Source organism: Agelaius phoeniceus, chromosome 1 (assembly GCF_051311805.1).
Source record: "Agelaius phoeniceus isolate bAgePho1 chromosome 1, bAgePho1.hap1, whole genome shotgun sequence".
Lineage (NCBI taxonomy): Eukaryota > Metazoa > Chordata > Aves > Passeriformes > Icteridae > Agelaius > Agelaius phoeniceus.
In genome coordinates, this window is record NC_135265.1 from 4701653 (window position 1) to 4724298 (window position 22646).

Genomic DNA, 22646 nt, shown 5'->3' on the forward strand with positions numbered 1-22646 from the left:
CACAACACAGAACATTTTCTTCCCACTCATATTGTATCAAGCACCTCTGTTGAAATAGTCTTTTAGCTCAATGATAGCACTATTGCAAAGAAATAATATGGGTTTAGGGAAAAACTAGAAAAAAGAAGAAAAAAATATTTGTGAGAGTTTAGTCCCTTCAGAACAGACCTCATGCTCTGGGTGTGCTGAGCTGCCTCCGCCCCTTCACTCCCATGCTCTCTACCAGGCTGCAGGCAGAACAGTTTTCCTGACTTAGAGAGGGACAAAAAGTTTGGAGAAAAGGGGTAAGGGTAGGATTAAGTCCCCTAAAGACAGAAGTAAACGTGGATACTACAGCAAGAGTCTTCAGTTACTTCTGGTTAGTTTGAATGCAAATCTTGGATTGAATCCCACCCTGTGTTCAGTGAGGGACACTCTTCAAGCTGGTCCAGGTCCACACCCCTCTTCTCATGTCTGTAAAAAGCCAAAAGCTCACTAGTGACCTTTCTGAACCCCACCAGGGTTTTATCCAAGCCAAAGGCTATCCTTCATCCACCAATGTTGAGGTGATCAATGATGGAGCAGAGTCAGCCATGTTCAAACAGCTGTTCCAGAGGTGGACAGAAAAGAACGAAACACAAGGGCTGGGCAAGGTCTACACTACTGGCAAAATTGGTGAGCATGTTGGTCCTGGGTTTGTCTTTCCTACCTGTGCTAAGCAATAGCTGAGGGAGCATCATTCACATCAACTGTCTCCTGCCTTCAGGATCTCAAAAATCTAATTTATGCTCTCCTGGTGCCTTCTATTTTCCATCTTCTTCAGTAGATGGAAAGGATTCATGAACTGAATGACATTCAGCTCTGCTGAATTTTCTTATATGAACCAAATTGCCACTTCCTCTGAATATAAATGGTGGCAGAGAGTCACTTCTCTCTGAAGAATTGTATGCAAAATTTCCCACTTGCAGATCTCCCAAATTTCCTTTATGAAGGGCTAATGCTGAGCCTGATAAGGAGCTGTGCTTTCATTTACACTGGCATCCATCCAGTCCCCTCCTGACGTCAGTGGAATGATGCTGTATTTACACAGGGTGTAAATGGTGTATTTATCACACTGCTGAAGGGAATATTACAATGCATTAACCCCAAGACTGAGCAATTCCAAAGAGAGAGAACTTGTTGATGAATGATGGGAAGGTGACAGAGATGCTGAACATCTCCATCAATAACAGCCTGAGAGCCACAAATCTCTTTCCCTTGCAAGTTCTCTCTTTTCTCTCCATCTCTGTTTCTCTCTGTGCTGTCTGTAAATGCTCTCTTTCTTTGCCATGAGCTGGAGAAATGTAGGCATTTTATTTCTGAAATCAGCATTTTGAAAGGAGGCAAATATTTATAGATTTGGAAAAAAATAAAGAATTTTCAGTCAGGAGATGAGTAATATTTTTACCAGCTAGCCATCACTGGAACATGCTGTGTGGCCAATTCCAGCCTGTCACAGGTCAACACTGAAGTGGGTTTGCTCTTGCATTTTCCAAAATCAGCATTGGTTTACTGGGGGCAGGAGTGGCTTTTTGCAAACCTGGACTGGGTTTTACTTGCTCTACAGTGGTTGTGGGAACGGTTTGTGTCATGCATTCACTGGGTTCTTGTTTTTATTCTGTTTTTGTTCTTGTTTTTGTTTTGTTTGACGCAGCCAAGGTGGAGCAGGTGAAGTTTGACACCACCCAGCTCCACGCCAGGCCTGAGCTGGCAGCTGAGCAGAGGATGGTCGATGATGCCTCTGGGGAGGTTGAGGTGAGACAGCTCCTTTGGCTGGCAGAGGGTGCTGCAATCAGCCTCTTTCCAAGCATTACTTGGTTTGTTCAGCTTGGGGGAGGCTGAGGATGGACCTCATGGCACTTCACAGCTTCCTCACAAAGGGTAGGCACTGATCTCTTCCCTCCAGTCATGGGACCTGGGGGAACACCTGAAGCTTCAGTGGTGTGGTAGCCAAAGGGTTGTGCTCTGTCCTCACCTTGACTCCACAGCTGCTCACCAAGATGTTTTTTGTTCCCTAGGTGTGGAGGATTGAGGACTTGGAAATGCAGCCGGTGAATCCCAAGACGTATGGGCAGTTCTATGGAGGTGATTGCTACCTGGTTCTGTACACCTACCTGAGGTCAGGCAGACCCCACTACGTCCTCTACATGTGGCAGGTAGGTCAAAGCAGAGCAGAGGGCACTGTGCTGTGCCTGCTGCACAAGCCTAAAGCTGAAGGAAGCAATTGCACACAAAAATCCCAACCCAGGCACCCAGAAGAACTCAGATACACTTTGCTCATCAATTTCAAATTTCCCAAGCTGTACTTTGTAGGTACAAAGTGGCATCAGGCTGAGCACCAGCAAAATCAGACAGAAAGACTGAAGAATGGTGGGGCTTACAGTGCTGAGGTCAAAGTTTGGAGTCAGTTCCTAGAATTATATGGGTATATGGATATCTCTGCTTTCCTTTTTAAAGTATATTTTCACGCAGAGAGAAGCTTCAAAATGGCACCCTAAAGTCTGCAAAACCAGAATGCCAGTGAAATTTAAATATCTGGAAGTTTTAACTCTGATCTCATGGTATTACACACTTTGGGACTGGCAGGTGTTGAATTGTGAAGAGGTTTGTAGGTTTGTACCCTTGCTCTCATCACGCTGTGTGGGTCACCCCCCTGTCCCCCAGGGCTGCCATGCCCCTGTGGATGAAATACCAGTTTCAAATATCCCAAGCTCTCCTTTGTAGGTAGCATGAACACTGATCCCAAACTGGCATTAGACTGAGCACCAGCAAAATCAGACAGAAAGACTGAAGAATGGTGGGGCTTACGGTGCTGAGGTCAAAGTTTGGAGTCGGATTGTCCCTTAAAGCCTCAGTTCCTAGAGTTCTGTGGGTATATGGACATCCCTGCTTTATTTTTTGAAGTATATTTTCATGCAGAGAGAAGCTTCAAAATGGCACCCTAAAGTCTGCAAAACCAGAATGCCAGTGAAATTTAAATATCTGGAAATTTTAACTCTGATCTCATGGTATTACACACTTTGGGACTGGCAGGTGTTGAATTGTGAAGAGGTTTGTACCCCTACTCTCATCATGCTGTGTGTGTCACCCCCTGTCCCCCAGGGCCGCCACGCCTCTGTGGATGAAATCACTGCCTGTGCCCTCAATGCCATCGAGCTGGACAGGAAATACGGGGACGAGGCCGTGCAGGTGCGGGTGACCATGGGCAAGGAGCCCAGGCACTTCCTGGCCATCTTCAAGGGCAAGCTGGTCATCTACGAGGTAACCTGCTCTCGGGTTTGGTGTCGCTGAAATGGCTCCCCAGGTATTAAAGAGTCTTTTTTCCCAGCCCCACGACCGAAGAAGAAGTTGGGATTCCTCAGCTCTGGTTTTCAAGGTTGTTTATTTTCTCTTATCTATTACATTCTTTCTCCAACCTGCTGAGATCTGTCTGGCAGATTGGGTTGAGGCCCTCTGACCACCCTTGGGGTGGTGTCAGCTTTTTGTACTAAGAACTACATGTACTTTATTTACAATAATTTTCCAATACCTATCACCTATGTTAGACAGTTTGTCTCTACTCTAAACCAATCCAGAAGTGTCACCATCACAGCAGAAGATGGAGGACAAGAAGAAGGAGAAGGAGGACAGGACATGCCCAGATTCCTCCATCTTGCCTCTTGAACCCCCATTCTAAAACCCCCAAAATTCTACTTTTTCACCCTGTGACAAATTAACCATCATTCTACTCAAACCCTTGTGGCTTGTAAATCCTCGCACAAAGTTGGTAATTGTTTCCATGGGCTAAAATCAAAGGCACAGGTGTTTTTGACTCTGTGCCAAGGTCTCTGAGGCCCCTGCCAGGGTCTGGAGTCCTCCAGGGCAGCCAGAGGAATGTCCTGGATTCCAACAACCTGGCTTTGGGAGGTGAGAGCACCAACAGTGGCAGCTGCAGTGGAAATAGTCCAACCAAAATGGGCTGATATTCAGGAAAGGCTGATATTCAGGAAATGTCCCCCCCCAGGCTGGCAGAGGGGACATTTCTGGTACTCCTCAAGCAGTCTGAGCACTGCTGGAGTAAACGCAGTCCTGGACTGGCCCAACTCACCTGAGCTCCACCCCTGAGCTGCAGCAGTGTGAGGTTCATTCCGACTCTGTCCCAAAATATTTTGCAGAGTTAGAATAAGGCAGTCATCCTGTGAATTACCAGTGCTGCTATCCAGAGAGGGTCCTTCAAAATATCCTACAAACATGATTTGCATTGTCCTTGCCTGAGTTACATCACATAGCCACCAGCCCACTTCACTTGCTGCCTTGGCTGCTGGCATACATGGTGGAGAAATTCCACCTGTGGCTGTGGGAGAGGGGGATTGCCCTCAGCTCTCAGTGTTGGCCCCACTGTATGGTTTCCATGGCAGATGTTCAGTTAAGATGAGCACAGCTGGAAATCTGGGTACAGATGCCCTGCCCAGTTTTCATGGCAAATCCTCTACAGACACCAAGATCTGGTCACATGGACCTTGAGGGTCTTGATGGGAGCTGGTCAGGACTCTGCAATCAGGGAGAAATGTGGGAGTTGTGCCATGTAGGTTTCATTCTGACCTGGAATCAGAAGATACTTGGATTTTCTCGCCTGCTCAGTGCAGAACCATGGTTCATTATTGTTGAATTTGTAAGCAACCCCAACGAGGGGAGGAATGATGAATCTGATTCCATGTTCTTAGAAGGCTAATTTATTATGATATTATATTTATGATATGATATGATATGATATGATATGATATGATATGATGCTGTACTAAAACTATACTAAAGAATAGGGAAAAGATAGAGACAGAAGGCTTAACAAAGAATGAATAATGAAAACTCTCTCCTCCAAAGTCCCAACACAGCTGGCTGTGATTGGTCATTAAGTTAGAGCAATTCACATGAAACCAATTAAAGAACCACCTTTTCAATAAACAATCTCCAGACCACATTCCAAAGCAGCAAAACACAGGAGAAACAAATCTCCTAGTTATTGTTTTCATTTTTCTCTGAGCCTTCTCAGCTTCCCAGGAGAGGAAATCTGGTGGAGGGATTTTTCGGAAAATATGACCGTAACACATTATTGCAAGAGTGGGCAGGGCTGCAAGCCCAGAGCCTTCCTCAGATCAGTCACACCCTGGATCTGTGTGTCCTCCTCACCTCTCAGTGCTACCTATTAGAATAATACCAATATAACTGGATGGGACAGGCCTGAGCTTGCCTGGCCCTTGGTGCTGAGCCAAACAGTGGCACTGTGGTGTTTCACCCCAGAGACACCTTTGGCTAGCTGGATATTGCAGCTGGGTGCTTGGAGACAAGTCCAGCCTTGCAGGAGCTCAGATTTACCTCTGGCAGAGAAGCTTCAAGGTGATGGTGAAGGAAAGGAGTTGATTCTGTTGGAGGGTTTTGATCCAGAGCTTTATTCTGGCCCACAGGCCTCTGAATCCAGCAACAGCTCCAACAAAACTCACAAACCACGTGGTTGCTGCTCCTTTTAACCCCAGGGACAGGGGGAGGGAAAGGGTAGGAAGCCACCAACCAGGTATGGGAGAGGGGATCTTAAGGGGCAAAGGACACCTGGATGGCCTCATGTCCCCCCAGGGGTAGAGGGCATCCTTTGAATCTGCCAATCTCTCCACTCCCTTCTGGAATTCCAGGACTGACAGACGATACTCGGCAGGGGACAAGAGAGACGGAAGGAGAGGTGACTGACACACCTGGCAGGGAATTATCAGGCAGGGATCCAAGGTTCTGGGGTGAACCCTGAAATCACAACGCAACAGCTGCCCTTGCCTCTCTCCTTGCAGGGCGGCACCAGCCGGGCTCAGCAGAGCAGCCCCGAGCCGGCGATCCGCCTCTTCCAGGTGAGGGGCACGGATGAGGTGAACACCAAGGCCACAGAGGTGCCAGCCCGAGCCTCCTCCCTCAACTCCAACGATGTCTTCCTGCTGAGCACCAGCCAGGTCTGCTACCTGTGGTGTGGGAAGGTGAGTCCGCAGTGAGACATGGGGACCAGCCAGGTCTGCTTGAGTCTGCTGCCTCTGCTAGGTCATGGAGATAAATCCTTGGGCAGGTGGCCCATTAATTCAGTGGAGAAATGGCTTCAAGTTGTGCCAGGGGAGGTTAATACTGCATACTAAAAAAATTTTCCTCACAGAAAGCACTGGAACGGGCTGCCCAGGGCAATGGTGGAGTCAAAAGTATTCAAAAAATGCGTGGATGTGACACTTGATGACATGATTTAGTGGTGCTGGGCTCATGGTTGGACTTCATGATCTAAAGGTCTTTTTCAACCTTAATGATTCAATGTTTCTGTGAAGAAAGGGCTCTGTCTGTGGAGGCTCAGCAGTAAAAGCCTTCTCTACAAAAGTAACCCATGTTGGGGTTCACCTCACCTCATTGTAGGTGTTCATACAACTTTCATTCAGATCAATAAATCATCCCAGATTTTCCACCTGTAAGAAATGAGCCAGGATGAGAGCAAATTAATTTATCTTGTTTCAGTCATGTGTCAGGATGAGATAGTAGATCAAACCAAAGCAGAGAAGTTGTCGATGTCCCATCCCTGGAAGTGTTCAGAGCCATGTTGAATATGGCTTGGAGCATCCTGTTTGAATGGAAGGTGTTCCTGATAATCTTTAAAGTCCCTCCTAACCCAAATCATTCTGTCATTCTGTGAGGTTTGCTGCAGGTGCCATTGGCTGCACTAAATGTCCCTTCAAGGACTAGAAATTATTCTGATTCTGGGTGATCAGCTCAAGAGCACTCAGGCAGGCCTGAAGCTCTCCAGAGGACCAAGCCAGCTTTTCCCCACGGATAATTTTTGCCAGTCTGTCCCTAACTGCACCTCCATCTTTTATCCTGAACACAGGGATGCAGTGGAGATGAGCGGGAGATGGCAAAAATGGTGGCTGACATCGTTTCCAGAAGGGACAAACACACCATTCTGGAAGGACAGGAGCCTGCAGAGTTCTGGGAAGCTCTGGGAGGCAAAGCACCTTATGCCAGTGAAAAGAGGTAATAGTGACCTGCTTGTTCCTCTGGCCAGGGGACATTAGGCAAGGGATCAAAACTTTGCAGGAAAGTGAATACTTTGATGCTGTGTCCCCAATAAAGGAAGCACAAGGCCAGAATATCACCAAGGCTTTGGTCAGAAACCACACCAAGGTGTTTCTTCCCTGCCTTTTGGGCCAGGGGTTCTCCTGAAGTGGGTGCTACAGGTCCAAAGCCTGCAGACAAGGGTGTGCTACATCCTCCTTTCTCCCCAGTAAATGCATCCCATATCTTGTCCTGAGGGCTGCAGGAACCACAGGCTCCATTTCCAGCCATTGTCAGCAGCAGCCCCAGGAGAATCCTGAGACTAGATCTGCCTTTGGACAGCATGGATTTCCCCAGCCCTCTGGGCTGGTGATGGTTTCTTATGTAAAATGTGATCTGGTGTGGCTTTCACCTGATATCAAGCTCATTGCCACAATGAGGGAAGGGTTCTGCTTTTGCCTTTTTGGGTGAAGGAAAAAAATTACCTTTGAAAGTTATCAAAATGGTCTGAGAATCCCCTGATACCTGACATTGCTTCCAGCCCTTTAGATGAGTGCTGCCATGTTCCACCTCTCCCCTCAAGGCCACAAAAAGCACCTTCAGGGCCCTGCAGTAAGCCAGGAGGGAAAGATTTCCCCATTTTTTGCTTTTCCCTCCCCTGCCATGCACGAGGCAGGTTCCAGGAGCAGGTCACACACTACCAGCCTCGCCTCTTCGAGTGCTCCAACCAGACAGGTCGCTTCATCATGACGGAGGTGGTCGGGTTCTGCCAGGAGGACCTGGATGAAGATGATGTCATGCTGCTGGACACGTGGGAAGAGGTCAGAAAAAGCCTCCTCCCCTTCTCCTCAGACATGTTTTCAAGCAGGTTTATGGCTTTAGTTGGTGGTTATTGAGCTGGATCTTGGCCCATGACTGGGCTCAGCTACCTTGAAACGTACAAGAGCTGTCACCTGAAATATTTATGCTCCATGCCTGTCTCAAAAGCAAAATCTTCCTTGTTTGGGGGTACATTTGGGCTCAGAATCACAGGGGACTATTGGGACAACACATTTCCAGTCTAGTCTCTGCTCCCACTGGCAGGGGAGAGCAAACAGCTCTGTCTGCACAGGTTCTAATGCCTCACTGACCTTCAACTCCTTCTCCCCTTGCAGATTTTCCTTTGGGTTGGCAAAGCCTCCAACGCACAGGAGAGGAACGAGGCCGTTGCCTCGGCCAAGGAGTATCTCAAGACCCACCCAGCTGGGAGGGACCTGGCAACTCCCATCATCCTGGTGAAACAGGGCTATGAACCCCTCAACTTCACAGGGTGGTTCAACGCCTGGGACCCCTACAAATGGAGTGTAAGTTGCTGGAAAAGCCCTGTGGCTACTCAGGGGTGCCTGGAGGGTGTTGTTGCCAATGAATATAGGATGCATGGAGTGGAACCTCACTAGGAAATGTCCTGAGCTTCACAGAATCATGGAATGGCTTGGGTTGGAAGGGGCCTTAAAGATCATCCAGTTCCAGCCCCCTGCCATGTGCAGGGACATGAGTTCCTGGTGCTGTCTGAGCAGCTTCTGCTCCTTCACCAATAAAAAAGTACCTGTGTGGTGAAACAGAGGCTTTGGAAAATGTGCTTGAATTGACAATATTCATATTTTCATAAATATTAGGTTCCAAATAAAGTTTTTTATTTCAGCCAGAAAGAGGTGGGGACTATGAGTAGTAAAATCAAGTTCAGAGGGAAAACAGACACACCCACATCATAAAGGAAAAAAAAAACCAAACCAAAGCAACAGAAGTTCTTTGTTGAAAGTGCAGCCACAGAGGCAAACTTATGAGCCAGCTTTAAGGGCAAACTGTGGTGAAATGAAAGATGTGAGCAGACAGGTCTCATGTTCAGGTTTGTGGAAAGTCCATCAGAGCTCAGGAGCTCCTGAGCAAGGTCACCCTTGGTCCCTGCGCACCAGCCTTCAAATCAGAGTTACAAATACCAGCTCCTCCCTATGCAGAAATGGAAACCTGTTCCAAGAGATGAGTGGGAAGGAAAAATTCCTTTCTCCCCTCTTTCCCCAGGACTCCACACTGCAGGAAAACTCTTACAGAGATATTTTATTTCCTGTATCTGAGTTTGCATTGTCTTTCTTCCCAATTCATGTGGTGGTGGATCCAGTCTTGACAGCTGGATCTGGAGAGATAAGACAGCAACTCACAGTGACCCTTAAAATATGTTGATGCTTAGAACAAAGGTCAAAACTTGTGGGTTTGTTTTATTTTTTTTTCCCGAGGAACTGCTGAAAAACAAGGATACAGCTCATAAAATATGTGCCTCTAAAAATATCCCCTGTAGGCAGCTTCAGCAACTACAGAAAAGCCATCCAAACTGTTGACATCCCAGAAACATCTGGTGTGTGTTCTTTGCTCAGTTTTGGGTCTAAATCTGTTTTCTCTGCAGTCCATGTGTTTATGTTGCTTGTTCTTGTTGGGAAACTTTGTTGGATGTTTCTGTTGAGAACTGACATCTCCTGGCTGCTTAGGAAAACACAGCCATGAGCTTTGCCAATTTATCTAGATTCTTCCTTTTTTTTTAAATAGAAAATAAGAGGTATCTGGTAATACATGGCATCTAATTACAAGAAGTAAGGACTTGAGGCTTTGAAAAAAATGTGTTGTTTTAGCTAGATGAAGTAGGAAAGTTGGAAAAAAGGAATACTTTCAGGCATTGCAAGATTCATCAAAAACGTAAAAGATTTAAATCCAGCAATGAATATTATTTCTCATTTGCCTTCTGCTCCAAAGTCTTTAAATTTCCTGGTTTCACCTGTTACTGTACAACTGCAAAGGCTGAAGTCCATTTTTTTTTTCTTTGTTTTCAAGTGAAAGCTCAGATTCTTCTGACTGCAGGGGCTGAGGTTTGCAGGAGCTGCCACATCAGTGGCCATCTCTGGGCTTTAAAATTCAGGATCTCCTGACCCAGGAGTGTGGGCTAAAGGCAGCCCATGGCTCTCACAGCTCTCTCTTTCCCTTTAGGATGGCAAATCCTACGAGGAAATGAAGAACAGCTTGGGAGACGTGTCGGCCATATCTGAGATCAAAGTGGTGAGTTGTGTCTTGGCCATACAAGTAGGAAACACCTGGGTTCACTCACCTCCACATCCCCCAGCCTGTTTGCACCAAGGAGGGGACACCAGGATGAGGGCAGGGATGGGAACCTCAGGCTGCCAGCACTGGAGCTGTGCTCCTCTGTGGGAAGCAGAGGGAGATGTGATAAATTACCCATAAATACACCCAGACCTCCTGGGCCTTTTCCAGTCCTGCCCAGAAGCATCTGTAAGCAGGACATTGTCCAGCTGCTCTAATGCAGAACAAATTAAGGTGTGTGCAGCTCTAAGAGGGTGTAGTGAAGTGTTTTGTGAATAGTTTACAGTGGTGGAGCCCCTGAGACCCCAAACAAGGGTCCCCTGGTCAAGAAGGGCATGGCCCAGTGGGGGATCCTCCAAAGCAAATGATGTCCCAACATTCCCAAATGCCATTGTCACAGGGTCAGTTCTGCCCTGGGCAGGGTCAGGATGAAGGCTGGAAGGAAGTGGCAGGTTTGGATGAGGAGAGATGGCTGATCAGGGAGGGGTGTGCAGGCAATTTAGAAGTTTTAGACATGGTAGACATCTAACCTCACCTTCTGTCATCCCACATGTGCCTTCCCCTGATGTTATCTTGAGAAGAATGAGACTGCTGTAAGTATCCTCAGTTCTTTATAAGAGCTCTCGCTAGTGTGTGCTTTTAGCAGTCCTAACACCAAGGTGTAGCATTTATGGAGGCACTGCACTAACACTTCAGGTGGGACTTTCCCCTTGCTGCTTTGGAGCTACAGATAGTCTGTGCCAGAAATAGTCCCCCACAACCCCAGCAGAAAGATCCTGGCATCTTCCCCACCTTGCTCTGCCAGAGCATCTCATCATGAGGTGTTTTCCTCCGTTTGGCAGGACCTGAACAACCTCAGCCTGAACAAGAGAACCCTCAGCACCACCAGCCTGGCTGGTTCAGCTGCAGCCAATGCCTCCTCGGAGTACAAATCTCACTTCAGCCACAGTGACAGCAACAGCAACAGCTACAGCAACAACAGCAACAGCAACAACTACAGCAGCAGCAACAGCCACAGCAGTCCTGCCATGGTGCCCAACGGGGAGGGGATTTACTCCCGAGAGGTGCTGATGCACAGGACTGTGGATGAGCTTCCCGAAGGCGTGGATCCCACTAAAAAAGAGGTGATGGCATTGCTGCTTTGATCCCTTTCTAACTTAACCTGCAGCTGGCTGAGTGTGCTTTAGACCACCAAGTCCTGCTCAGACTCAAGGGGACACTGGCAGGACACACAGGGGTCACCAAAAGCAGGAGCTTTGTGTGAGGAAGTTCATAGGACCATAGAATGGTTGGGTTGTAAGGGAGCTAAAAGGTGGTCTAGTTCCAACCCCCTGCTGTGGAAAGGGACACCTTGTGGTGGTTTTAGCCTAGTAGAAGTAATTATGGGGTTTCTATGGCAGAAAAAAAAAAAACAATTTTAAGTAGTAATTTTTAAAAAATGTTTTCTTCTGGTAGAATTGTTTTGCTCTGCCACCCAACTTCTGTCCTCAGAGGGACAGGGGGACAAGGTGACACAGCTGAGAGCTAAGACAGAATTTGCATTTTACTTGAGCTGTAGGTGAATATTTTAATTTGCAACTTCTCCCAGAAGGGATGGTTTGTTTGGGTTTTTATTAATTGCAGAAAGCTTGCATTCAGCAGTTTTCAGTTTCAGAAGAAATTACACATCCCAGATTTCCAGTCAGCCCAAGGATTTCGGCAGTGTCTGCAGCTGAATCCAAGCAAGCTGATGGGGGGCACAGAAGATTGATTCCATCTATTCCCTGTAATCCTTGTTTGACCAATGTCTTACCCAACAGATCTGGCAAAGGCCAGCCCCCACAGCCAGAGCCATGATCCACAGCTGGGCTCTACATGGGTTCTTCTACCCAAAATACCAGGAAAAAGCTCAACCTCCCATTCCCACAGGGCCTTTGTCAGCATCCCTGATGAGCCTGATTTCTGCAAACCCTCAGTTTCCAGCAATGGGAGTGAACATTTCCAGTGAATATTTTAGGAGAGGGGACTGAGCAGGGGGAGATGCTTTCACTGTGAATCACTGCCTAAAACTCTGGCCAGCAGAGCTTCCCTGGTGGGCCATAAATTGTCCTGGCCACAGTATGATCAGCAGGGGCTAAATTCCAGCCAGAGCATGCTAACTCCTCAAAACTGGAACATCTCTTTGGGCTGGTGGGCTTTTATTCCCCCGGGGCTTTGGGGAGTGGGATGAGGAACAGTCGGCTGGGATGTTGCATTTCCCAGCTCGAGGACAGGGAGCTGAGCAGGAGCTGTTGGTCTGGAGCCAGAGGTCAGCACTGGCACATGGGGAGGGGATGCAGCCATGGGGGTGTCCAGGCTCTGCAGAAGCCAAAGCTGACCTGTCCTCTCTCCTCACTGCAGTGCTATCTGTCCGATGCCGATTTCCACGATATCTTTGGGAAGTCCAAGGACGAGTTCTACCAGATGCCCAAATGGAAGCAGCAGAATGAGAAGAAGCAATTTGGACTCTTCTGAGACTGCAGGGGGCATCTGATGACTCTGGGACCAGCCCCTGCTCCCTTAGGAGCTGCAGAAAAGAAGTGCAGGCATTTCCTCAGTGATCCCAACCCAGCAGCCCAATCCAACGCAGTTATTCCAGCAGCCACTGTTCAGGGGATGGCTCCTTTCTCCCTGCAAACCCAGAACCCCAGGAGGAAAAACCTTTTTCAGGAACAGCTTCTTGACAAGATGTTTTTGCCTCTTCCTGACACTTTATTGCTGATAGCCGTGAAGACAAGTGTGTGCCACACAACTGCATTGTAGCCTCATCTTTCCTCTCCCTTTTGCAAATTGCCACATGCACCAGGCCATGATCTTCCTTCATTTGTAGAAGTTTAAAGTTAGTCGAGACAAAGGCCATTTGCAGCTGCTGTGTGAATTCTGGGTGGGGAGAGGAGGGGGAAGCCCTCAGAGGATGGAGGGGGAGCCTTGAGGTCAGGGAAAAGCCAGATGCCTGATGAGGTACTCTGTGGAGTGACACCAGACACTTCTGCCCCTTCTCACCAAAAAACAGCAAGAATCAGGTCCAGATAAACATGCATAGCCCAGGGCAGGTAAAACACATGAGAACCTGGTTTGGGGTGAAAAAAACACTTATTATGAGCATATTTATTAGCTGATGTTTCCAGAGGATGATGACACTGAAGGCTAGACACAAATATTGATTTTTGACTGCCAGACAAGACTCTGTCTATTTTTTTTCTCATTCAGACAGCATCTGCAATCTCACCTGGCCTCCCTGACCATGGCCAGGTGAATGTCAGAGTCCACCAGGCCACAGACCAGAGGCTTGAGGAAGCCAGGAAGGTGTTGGGTATGACCTGAGGCAGAGGGTGTCCTACTGAAGTTTTTATCAGGGCTCCATCCCTGTGATGTCCACGAGAGTGCTGGTTCCACACTGTGGGATCAGTCTGACTGGGGAGGGCAGTGGGAAATGCGGGCAGTCAGTGATTACAGGATAAAAATGTAAACTAAAGGAAAAAACACCACCTTTAAAAACTCAGACCATGTGGGTTTGCAGCTTTACTCCATTTCCAACCTGATCAGTGATTCCAAATAAACATCCAGCAGCAGCACTCTAAGTGTCCTTGATCAGCATGGAGGGTAGGATGGCAGCAGATAAAAGCTCTGCAGGGCCACAGATCCTTCAAACACCTGGTCATCAATGGAATTTTGGATTTTTTTTGAAAAGAAAAGAACAAACTGAGGAGGTGGGGCCCCTTCAGTTCCCAAACTCCACGTAGCTGGGGCCATTTGTCCCCCACACCCGTGTACCCTGCTCCTGGAGCCCCCACTGGCAGTGGGCAGCAGTACCTGGCAGTTCAGCAGCTGGTCTGACTGCAGGGAGGTGGGCAGGGAGCTGGGGAGCTCCAGGCTGTGGATTGAGGGGCACAGAGCTCTCACTCAACATCCAGGACCACATCATGGTGCAGAAGTGTCACAATCTGGCTGGGCTGGAGAACTTTAAGAATTGGTAGTTAACTCAAATAAACCCCAAGCCCATTGTTTTGTCCCTGTTCCTACCACCACTTCATCCCATTTCTGCTTCAGGGTCCAGCCCAAAACCCACTGGAATACCCTGTGCAGAGTAAAGCATCAAGCAGAGACACAAATCAGCTGAATTACCTGTGTGATTGCTCCTGTTGTGTTCACAAGAGATGCAATCAGTGCACATTACCCACTTTTCAACCTCTGTTGGCCCTGCTGGAATCAGCAATATTTGCCTTGCCTTGCTGAGGAGTGCTGCTGCCAGCTCCCAGATTAAAGAATTGCATGTGCTCCTCAGTAAGATGCAGGAATGCCACCTACCTGTGGGCCTAACCAGCTCCACACAATCAGATGAAGATCAGCCAAAATACAGTCAGATTATAGAGATTAGGCCAGTTTGCTGCCTATTGCTTTAATTCCTGTGGCCAGCACACTCACCAACACGAGTGCAGTGCTCCTGGCAGCACTCAGGGACCAGCCTGGGATTTCACAGCTCACAGAGCCTTCTGATACCTGGGCCTGATGGAAACTGCTGCTGCACTCCTCTCCTCATGGGGGAGTTGCTTTTACTCCCCACCTCTGATTTCTAAAAGAAAAACCCTCTCCCACTTGCTCCCTTTGGTGCCTTTTGCTGTGATGTCAGTGGCCATGTCCTGTTTCTGCTGCTCTTTTCCCCAGAGCTCTTCCCTCCAGTGGAGCTGCAGCACTTCTGATCTGTTCAGAGATGAGCTCAGGTGAGAACAATGTGGACATGTCCCTTCCTTTGGGACCCTGCAGCATTGTCATCATGCTCTGCCCACCCCATCTCCATCTCAGCTCCTTTCCTACCTGGCTATAGTAGCTTTCCCCAGCTGTTTCTATTTGATAAAGGATGTTTTTTCATCCCATAGATCTTGCCTACCTTTAAGTGCAAAACAAGCAGAGGAAACCCCAGCTTCTCTGTGCAATCCATCCAAGCCCACCCTGACCCTGGCCACCTGGTCCCCCACTTCTCTGGTGCTGGCCACAGCAGGCAGGTGAGGGCTTTAGCTCAATATCCCACCTGAAATATAACCCTGCCATCCAAAAAATCCAAGTACTAAGTCCACAGCCAACCCAGCAGGCTTATCTGGCCTCACAGAGGAGCAGAATCACAGAATGGTTTGCATTGGGAGGGGCCTTAAAGATCATCCAGTTCCAATTTCCTGCCATGGACAGGGACACCCTCCACTGTCCCAGGTTTCTCGGAGCCCCAAAAGTGGCCTTGAACATTCCCAGTGATGGGGCATCCCCAGCTTCTCTGGGAAACCTCTTCCAGTGCCTCACTGCTCTCACAGGGGAAGAATTTCTTTCTAACTTGCCCCACAAGAGCTGGTGTTGGAACAAGTGAGGGGGCAGGAGCATTTCTTACCACCTTCACCTCTGCTTTTCATCCCATGGCTCCCTAAAACAAAGTGCTGAGAGCAGGGACCAAACTCAGGCTGTCCCTGGGTGGGAGTCAAGGGTGTTCCATCCTTGGCCTTCCAATGTGTCCCCAGCAATGTGCCCCATCCCAGAGGTGACCTGGGAGAGCCTGTGTCACTGCAGGGCCCCCTGTTCTGCCTCACTGGCCACTCCTGAGCTCTTCCAGCTGGCTGGTGGTTAATGCAATATCAGCCCTTGAGGTGTGGGTTTAATTCACATTTAATCTGGCAATGGTTTACAACATCACACAGTATTGTAGTCAAGAGGAAAAATCAATGTGCCCAATGTTTACTGCAGCATAACAAACTCCAGGGAGGACTAAAAGAATCCCAGCTTTGCAGAGGGCCTAAAAATCACTAAGTCCAGGCTATTTTGGACTAAAAAATAAAATGACCAGAGTATGTTTAAAAGGACATTAACATCTTTGGTATCAGCCCCTCATCTTCACCACCAGGGATCAGAATCCCCAGGAATCCTGATAATTTAAGAAATCAAGCAGGTCTAGCTCCAAATTCATGCATGTTGCATTCAAGTAGGACAAAGAGGCAAATAGTGACAAGTAATTGAACGCTTCCAGAATTTGTTTTAAACTTTTAATAGTCTAACATACTGTTAGCAACACAGTTGGCACTTCAAAATATATATTATTTTATTTCAACAATATTCCCTTAACTCTGTAGCTCTGCTTGAGGACAAATCACTCGTTGCCATAAATACTGTGTTGTTCTCAAAACATTCTTGTGCTGGGTTACCTCTACAGTGCAGCTGGGACCTGCTAGAACTTAAAACATCTACTTCCTGTCTGTTAAAAAATGACATTTTTCTGTAAAAACACCAAGTTTTACTGTATTTAAAAAAAAAAAAAACAACCCAAAAAAAAGCCCTGCTGGCAGTTGAGCCTGCTCCCTCTGTCTTTGGCACAAGACCTTCTCTGAGGTCCCTTTGAGTGGGTTTCACTTTGGGTCAGAGGGAAATCTGCTGTTCGGCAGCTTCTTTCTCCTTCACAGGATGAGAGCTGAGCTTTGAATGCAAAGTGGCCTGGCTGAGAGCCAGGCACACAGGCAGAGTAGTGCTCGTGTATTTTTTATTACAACACAAAAGGAAACTCGGGTTACATAACACGGGGCTTTGTAGTGCAGCTTTCTTTTTCAATCTGTAACAGAAAGGAGGGGAATGGTGTCCCCGTTTAGGGCTTCATATGGTGAAAGATGGATGACACCTGCAGTTGCAAGGAGCCACCTGGCACCTGGCCACTGATTGCAGTGCTGAGGGAGACTTTTCCTTGCACAGATGTTGGGTGCTTTGCCCAGATGCCTGACTGAGCCCAACCCAGGAGCTGTACTTCACTAAAAAAAGGAGTCCCCGTCCTCTCGCTAAAAGCAACATTAAAAAAAATGGAAATAAAGTGAACTAAAACCACAGCTGGATTGGTTGAACAGGTACAAAAGGATTAATCTCATCAGCAGCATTAGGATGTTTCCAGCAGCAGGGAGAAGGTCGATGGCTGTCTCACACCGGGGTCCTACAGAGCACCGAGTGCTGCTCCAGGGAAGGTGCTGGGGACTGACCCTGGCACTGGCAGGGCTCACACACACTGAATTCCTTCCAGGTCTGTAGGGAGGCTCTCTGTGGCCTGGAGGAGCCAGGCTGCTACTCACAGTCCTGGATGTTGACGTAGACAAAGAGGGTGGAGGAGGAGTAGGGGTCTCCGTTCTTGGTCAGGAGATGGATGTGGCGATAACCTGGAAGCAGAGACAGATGGAAAATGGCCTTTAGTCCATCTGGAAAAGTGTTTGCTCACGTTTGCCAAGACCCTGCACAGACATCTCCCTGTCTCAGAGCATTTTGTCCCCATTTCCCACAGGGTGATGAACAGGCAGGTCCCAGAAGCACAGCTCTGAGCATGGGTAACACAACGTGCCCAAGGTCTCTGGTGACAACAGGTGCCAAAAAATCCACTCTGACCCCAGCTGTGATGGATCTGGACCACTCATCCAGGACACTGGAGCTTCCCAGAGGGCTCAGAGGCTGTGAGGAGCAGGCAGCAGGGCCTTACCTTGCTTCAGACTCGTGAAGGGAAGGGTGTATTGCCCGATGAAATCATTCTTGGTCGACATGTCAAAGTCCTCCACCACAAACCGGACCAGGGCAAGTGCAGGGATCTCTATGTCAAATGTAAACTCTTCATTCCAGTTTGGGTTAAAGCCTGGGCAACACAGACAAGGATGGAGGTCAGAGATGTCAGCAGTAATGGTGGTCTGAGGTGTTTGCACATGGATGGAGACTCTTCCTGCCTGTCAATCTAATCTGACCTAGACCAAGGCTCTGAGGAAGTGCCAAGAGCCTTGTTCCCAGCTTTGATACTGTGATTTGCTGCCTGGAATTAATAAATCCTTCAGCCTGGGCTGTTCACTGCAGACCTTGGTCCTACTAAGGAGTGAGGAGCAGGAACTGAAATGTTCCCTACACAACTCAGCTCTGCTCCACAGGCTCTTGCTGGGTGGTACATGGATGTCTTTGGTTGCCATTGGACCAGATGCAAACTTTTATAGCCCTAAACCAGGGGAGGGAAGAGAGGAAAGCTGTGCTTTTGTGTTGAGACAGCCTTCTGGGGCCTTAAGCCTCTCCAACTGCTTGAGATAATCCATCTAAGCACCACTCTGTGCCCCAATTTCCCTGTCTGCAAGAAAAGTTAATGAGGAGTGTCTGATTACAAAAAGCATAATCAAGTCTGGGTAAGGGTCACATGGTCCAGAATCACAAAGCAAACAAAGCTGAGACCAACACACATGAAATGCAGAGCAAGCTCAGGGCCCTCTCTCCAGGCCATGGCAGTGCAGTGTCAATAAACCACTCCCCAGGAGCAAACAGGAGAGGACATCCTGTTAAAAACCCCACTGCCTGTGCAGAGCAGAGACCAAGGGCAGCAAAATGTCACCTGGAGCCTGCTGGTCCTGCAGGGTTTGTGAGTGATTCAGCAGGAGACAGGGATCTTTCATCTGGCCCTGAAGGTGCTGAGATGGGCCTGGGGTGTCTTTATTGATTGATCTGCTTTCCACAAGGCAGCACTTAGCATTCCAGCATCATTCCAGTATTGTTCCAGCTGGAGAAGGGCTGGCCATGGGGCTGGGAGTGCTCAGCAGCTCTGAGGAACAGGCCTGGCAGGGCTGAAATGTTCCCTACACAACTTTCACTTGACAGGCTGTAAAAATTATTGTAGGTGACGGAAATGGCCACGAGCTTTAGGAGCCAGGCCAGATTTATTCAAACAGGAAAGAGGAAAAGGAAAACATTGTTAGCAGGCAGGAAAATATGCACCAGCTTTCCAGTGCTTGGCTCTTACTCCACACAGAAAAGCAGAGTATGTGTGTTTGTGCAGAAGGCCATAATATCAAACCCTCAGTGCACAGAGGGAGGTCACAGTCATGTCTGACTGGTAAGAAATGGTCCTTCAACTTCTGAGATACTCAAAATTCATCTGGGCAATACCCTGAGCAGCTTGAGTAAACTTTGTCTGGCCCTACCTTAGGCAGAGGCTGGAACAGACACCTCTGAACTTCCTTCCATCAATCTTTTGTGAGTTTGTGACACTTCTGGGGTACACTCAGCCCCACAAGAAGCTTCCTCTGGGAAGATCCTGGTGAGAACCCCTGCACACCAGGTCAAACCCAACTGCATGGAGGCAAAGAGCACTTCCAAAGCTCTAGCTCTGCAAATCTGGCAGCCAGCCCCAAACAACCCACATGGCTGATGTTGTTTTACAGGGAATTTCTGTCTCCAAACAGAAGAAGAACAACACCTCAAATATCTGCTTAGAGTGGGCAGGATTGGGTGCCCTGGGTGGGTCTGCCCACAGGGCAGCAGCCTTGCCAAGGAACAGAAAAGGTTTTTGCTCCTGGGAGCAGAGCTGGGAGGAAACCCCCTCACCGTTGTTCTCGATGACTTTGGTCTGCTTCTTGTTGTTGTCCTGCTGGACACCGTGGATCTCTATCGTCACCTTGGGATCCACAATGGAGTTTTTGCTTTTGTTCACCTTTGGCAGCTGCTGGCCAGAGATTATCTGTGGGGGAAACAGGGGAAGATGTCAGGACATCATTAGGAGAGGGGGCTCCCTGGAGGATTCCCTTTCCTTTGCCAGGATGCAGGATCTGCTGTGAGAGGCTGGTGCTGCCCTTTCAGAGCTGCTGCTGTGACATCTTTCAGAAGAAGCTGTCATGAGCTAAAGCCCCTAAGGAACCTTGCTCCAGCCCAGCCAGCTGGCTTTGGGACAGACAACTTTTCTGAGAGTCCCCACAGTGCTCAGCTGGTGCTTGGGAACACCAGAGGTGGCTGCATGTCTGCCTGCAGTTATGGAACGACAGCAAATATTGTCATTAACCTGTTGCCCAACTGTCACAGACATGTTTTATGAAAAATCCTTTCCTTAGGATTTTTCCTCTTGAGAAGCTGAGAGGCCTCAGGAACAAAATGTAAGCAATGGTTATCTGCTGCTGTGGAATGCAACAGGTGCATCTGGGATTGGTCTCATAGAGTTGTTTGTAATTAATGGCCAATCACAGTCAGCTGGTTCAGACAGAGTCTGAGCAACAAGCCTTTGTTATTCATTCTTTATTTTCTATTCTTAGCCAGCCTTCTGATGAAATCCTTTTTTCTATTCTTTTAGTATAGTTTTAATGTAATATATATCATAAAATAATAAATCAGCCTTCTGAAACATGGAGTCAGATCCTCGTCTCTTCCCTCATCCTGGGACCCCTGTGAACACGGTCACACCCAACATTAAACATGAGAGTAGATCCCTGGAGGGTCCAAGTCCATGAGAGCCTCCAGATGTGGGAAATCAGTAGGGTTAGACAACATTCAAGGTAGGACCAGAAGAAGGAGAAGGTTCAACCTACACCCCCCCCCAAAAGCAGATGTTACTGAGATGTTTTCCAACTTCTATTCTTACTTTAAGCAGCAGCTTCTTCTTTGTCCCCCATGTTCCTTCTGTGATGGATTTTGGATTGAATTTGGTTTGTTCGTCCCGGAGGAATTCTGGCTTTAGGACATACCCAGAAAACCCATTGTCCTGGAAGCGGCCCTGGTACACATCCATTTCTGTGCCTGCTGTCTGGAAATTCAGGGCAACTGCAACATAAATAAATAACTTCAGTCACTCAGAGAAATCAATTAGGAATCTTTTCATGCTAATTCTGTTCACATGAAACTGCACTTCATGGACATAAACATTGGCTTTTCCACGCTTCAAAGAGCAGTGGTAAACTCTGACCCTCACAGCCTGCTAGCCCTGAGGATTTCTTGCATTCAGAGATGGCAGAGACAGGAGGAGCCATTACAGCCATCCTGCTTTCCCCAGGATCAAAAACTGTCCTGCAAGGAATTTATGCTACCTAGAACAAATGCATCTTTTAGATAAACCTCTTCATTTCTATGCTGAAGGAGTTCTCTCCTGCAGTGAAGCCAGCAAATCCATCTCAGATAATTTCTGTGGCTACTTAGCCTCATTATAAAATCTCCTTTCCAGCCCAGAGCTGCCTGTTTTCATTTGCCATCCTGAGGGGCATTGATGCCTCTGCTGCTTGGACTGGAGAGCTCCTCATTGTCTGAACTCCTCAGGTGGCAGCACAGAAGCTGTGATCAAATCACCTCTTTACTGTCTACTGCCCAAAACAGATTAAGCCTCACTGCTGTCCTAACACCAGGCACATTCCTTGTATTCTTCCCAATTTGTCGATACCTTTTTTAAAGGCATTGATGTAAAACCTGGAACAGCCTCACTGATACCACACAGGGAGTGCACATGGACCCCAGCAGCTCCTCAGTGCTCCCTTCATTTCCTCAAGGATGATTTTAAACTCTTTAGCAGCACCTAAGACATCTCTTAAGACACAGAAATTTATCCTGGTTGCATGTCTTTCATACTTGGTCATACTTGAAGGCTGAGAGCATTTTAAGGCCCTCCCTTATTTTTCCACCTGCAGCAAGACTGATCACTGCAGCACACTGGTTGTCCTGGGAGCTGAAAGTACTCAGGGCTTGTAAAAAATCTTATTTTGCATGCCCAAATACTGGATTCAGGTCTGGCCTTCCTGTACCCCAAGGGAACTGATGGTGCCTCCCAAGGACTGTCCTGAGGCCAGACAGGGCAAGGGGTGCTACCTGTGCCCCCTTGGGGCTGCAGGACCCAATGAGCTCATGCTCCTTTGTTACATGGCAATAACTCTGCTGGCAGTGAAACTGCAGGGATTTGCACATTAATGTGCAGAAAAGCCTCTCCTGATGGATTTGTGAGACAGAAGATGGTCCATGGGAAGTCACTGTGTCACCGTGATATTTTATGAATCATCCCTTCACCAGGATTTCCTCTCCTGGGAAGCTGGGAAGCTTCAGCTTCTCCCCATTTTGCTGCTTTGGAATGTGAGCTGGAGAATTGTTTACCCAGCATGTGAATTGTTTTAATTTAATGACCAATCACAGCCAGCTGTGTCAGACTCTCTGATCTGTCACAGGTTTTCATTATCATTCTTTTCTAGCCTTCTGTCTGTATCCTTTCTCTACAGTTTAGTATAGTTTTACTATACAATTTTCTTTTAATATAATATCATAAAATAATAAATCAGCCCTCTGAGAAACATGGAGTCAAATTCTCATCTCTCACCTCATCCTGGGGACCTCACAACACCACATCACTGGGCATTATTTGGAAAACTGGTCTCTCCCAGTGGCTGCTGAGCCTCTGGCTGCAAAGGGCTTGAGATTCTGCCTCAGCTGCAGCCCCTCCCCAGCCAGGTGACCCCCTCCAGCCTCCCAGAGACACCCACCAATCTGGCAGCCAACATTCCACAGGTCCACGGGGCTGTAGTTGGAAGAATCCGTCCTCCAGCCTGCGGGGTAGATACGGCTCAGGTGCCTGATGTTGTGATGGATAAAACTGGTTCCTACAGAGACAGGAAAAAAAACAGATTTTTTTTTTCCCCCCATCCCTTTCAGTGGTGGGGCTACTTTTATCT

At 47.9% G+C, this 22646-nt stretch overlaps 2 protein-coding genes across 3 annotated transcripts in view; one reads left to right on the forward strand and one right to left on the reverse strand.

Moving 5' to 3' along the window:
• Positions 1-13778, forward strand: part of VILL (villin like) — a 37168-nt gene extending 23390 nt beyond the window's left edge. The window contains exons 10-20 of the mRNA XM_077187322.1: positions 501-654; positions 1673-1773; positions 2037-2174; positions 3121-3279; positions 5832-6011; positions 6896-7041; positions 7739-7883; positions 8217-8405; positions 10075-10143; positions 11028-11309; positions 12565-13778. Of these exons, the coding sequence (XP_077043437.1) occupies positions 501-654; positions 1673-1773; positions 2037-2174; positions 3121-3279; positions 5832-6011; positions 6896-7041; positions 7739-7883; positions 8217-8405; positions 10075-10143; positions 11028-11309; positions 12565-12678 (1677 nt within the window). The 3' untranslated portion in view covers positions 12679-13778. The remainder of the gene's footprint in view (positions 1-500; positions 655-1672; positions 1774-2036; positions 2175-3120; positions 3280-5831; positions 6012-6895; positions 7042-7738; positions 7884-8216; positions 8406-10074; positions 10144-11027; positions 11310-12564) is intronic.
• A 2434-nt stretch (positions 13779-16212) lies between these two features.
• Positions 16213-22646, reverse strand: part of PLCD1 (phospholipase C delta 1) — a 55923-nt gene continuing 49489 nt past the window's right edge. For both annotated transcript variants that reach the window (XM_077187419.1, XM_054632754.2), the window contains exons 11-15: positions 22458-22574; positions 20585-20763; positions 19561-19693; positions 17690-17839; positions 16213-17375 (exon numbers count right to left, since the gene is read on the reverse strand). In XM_077187419.1, coding sequence (XP_077043534.1) covers positions 17284-17375; positions 17690-17839; positions 19561-19693; positions 20585-20763; positions 22458-22574 — 671 coding nt within the window. In that variant the 3' untranslated portion in view covers positions 16213-17283. The remainder of the gene's footprint in view (positions 17376-17689; positions 17840-19560; positions 19694-20584; positions 20764-22457; positions 22575-22646) is intronic.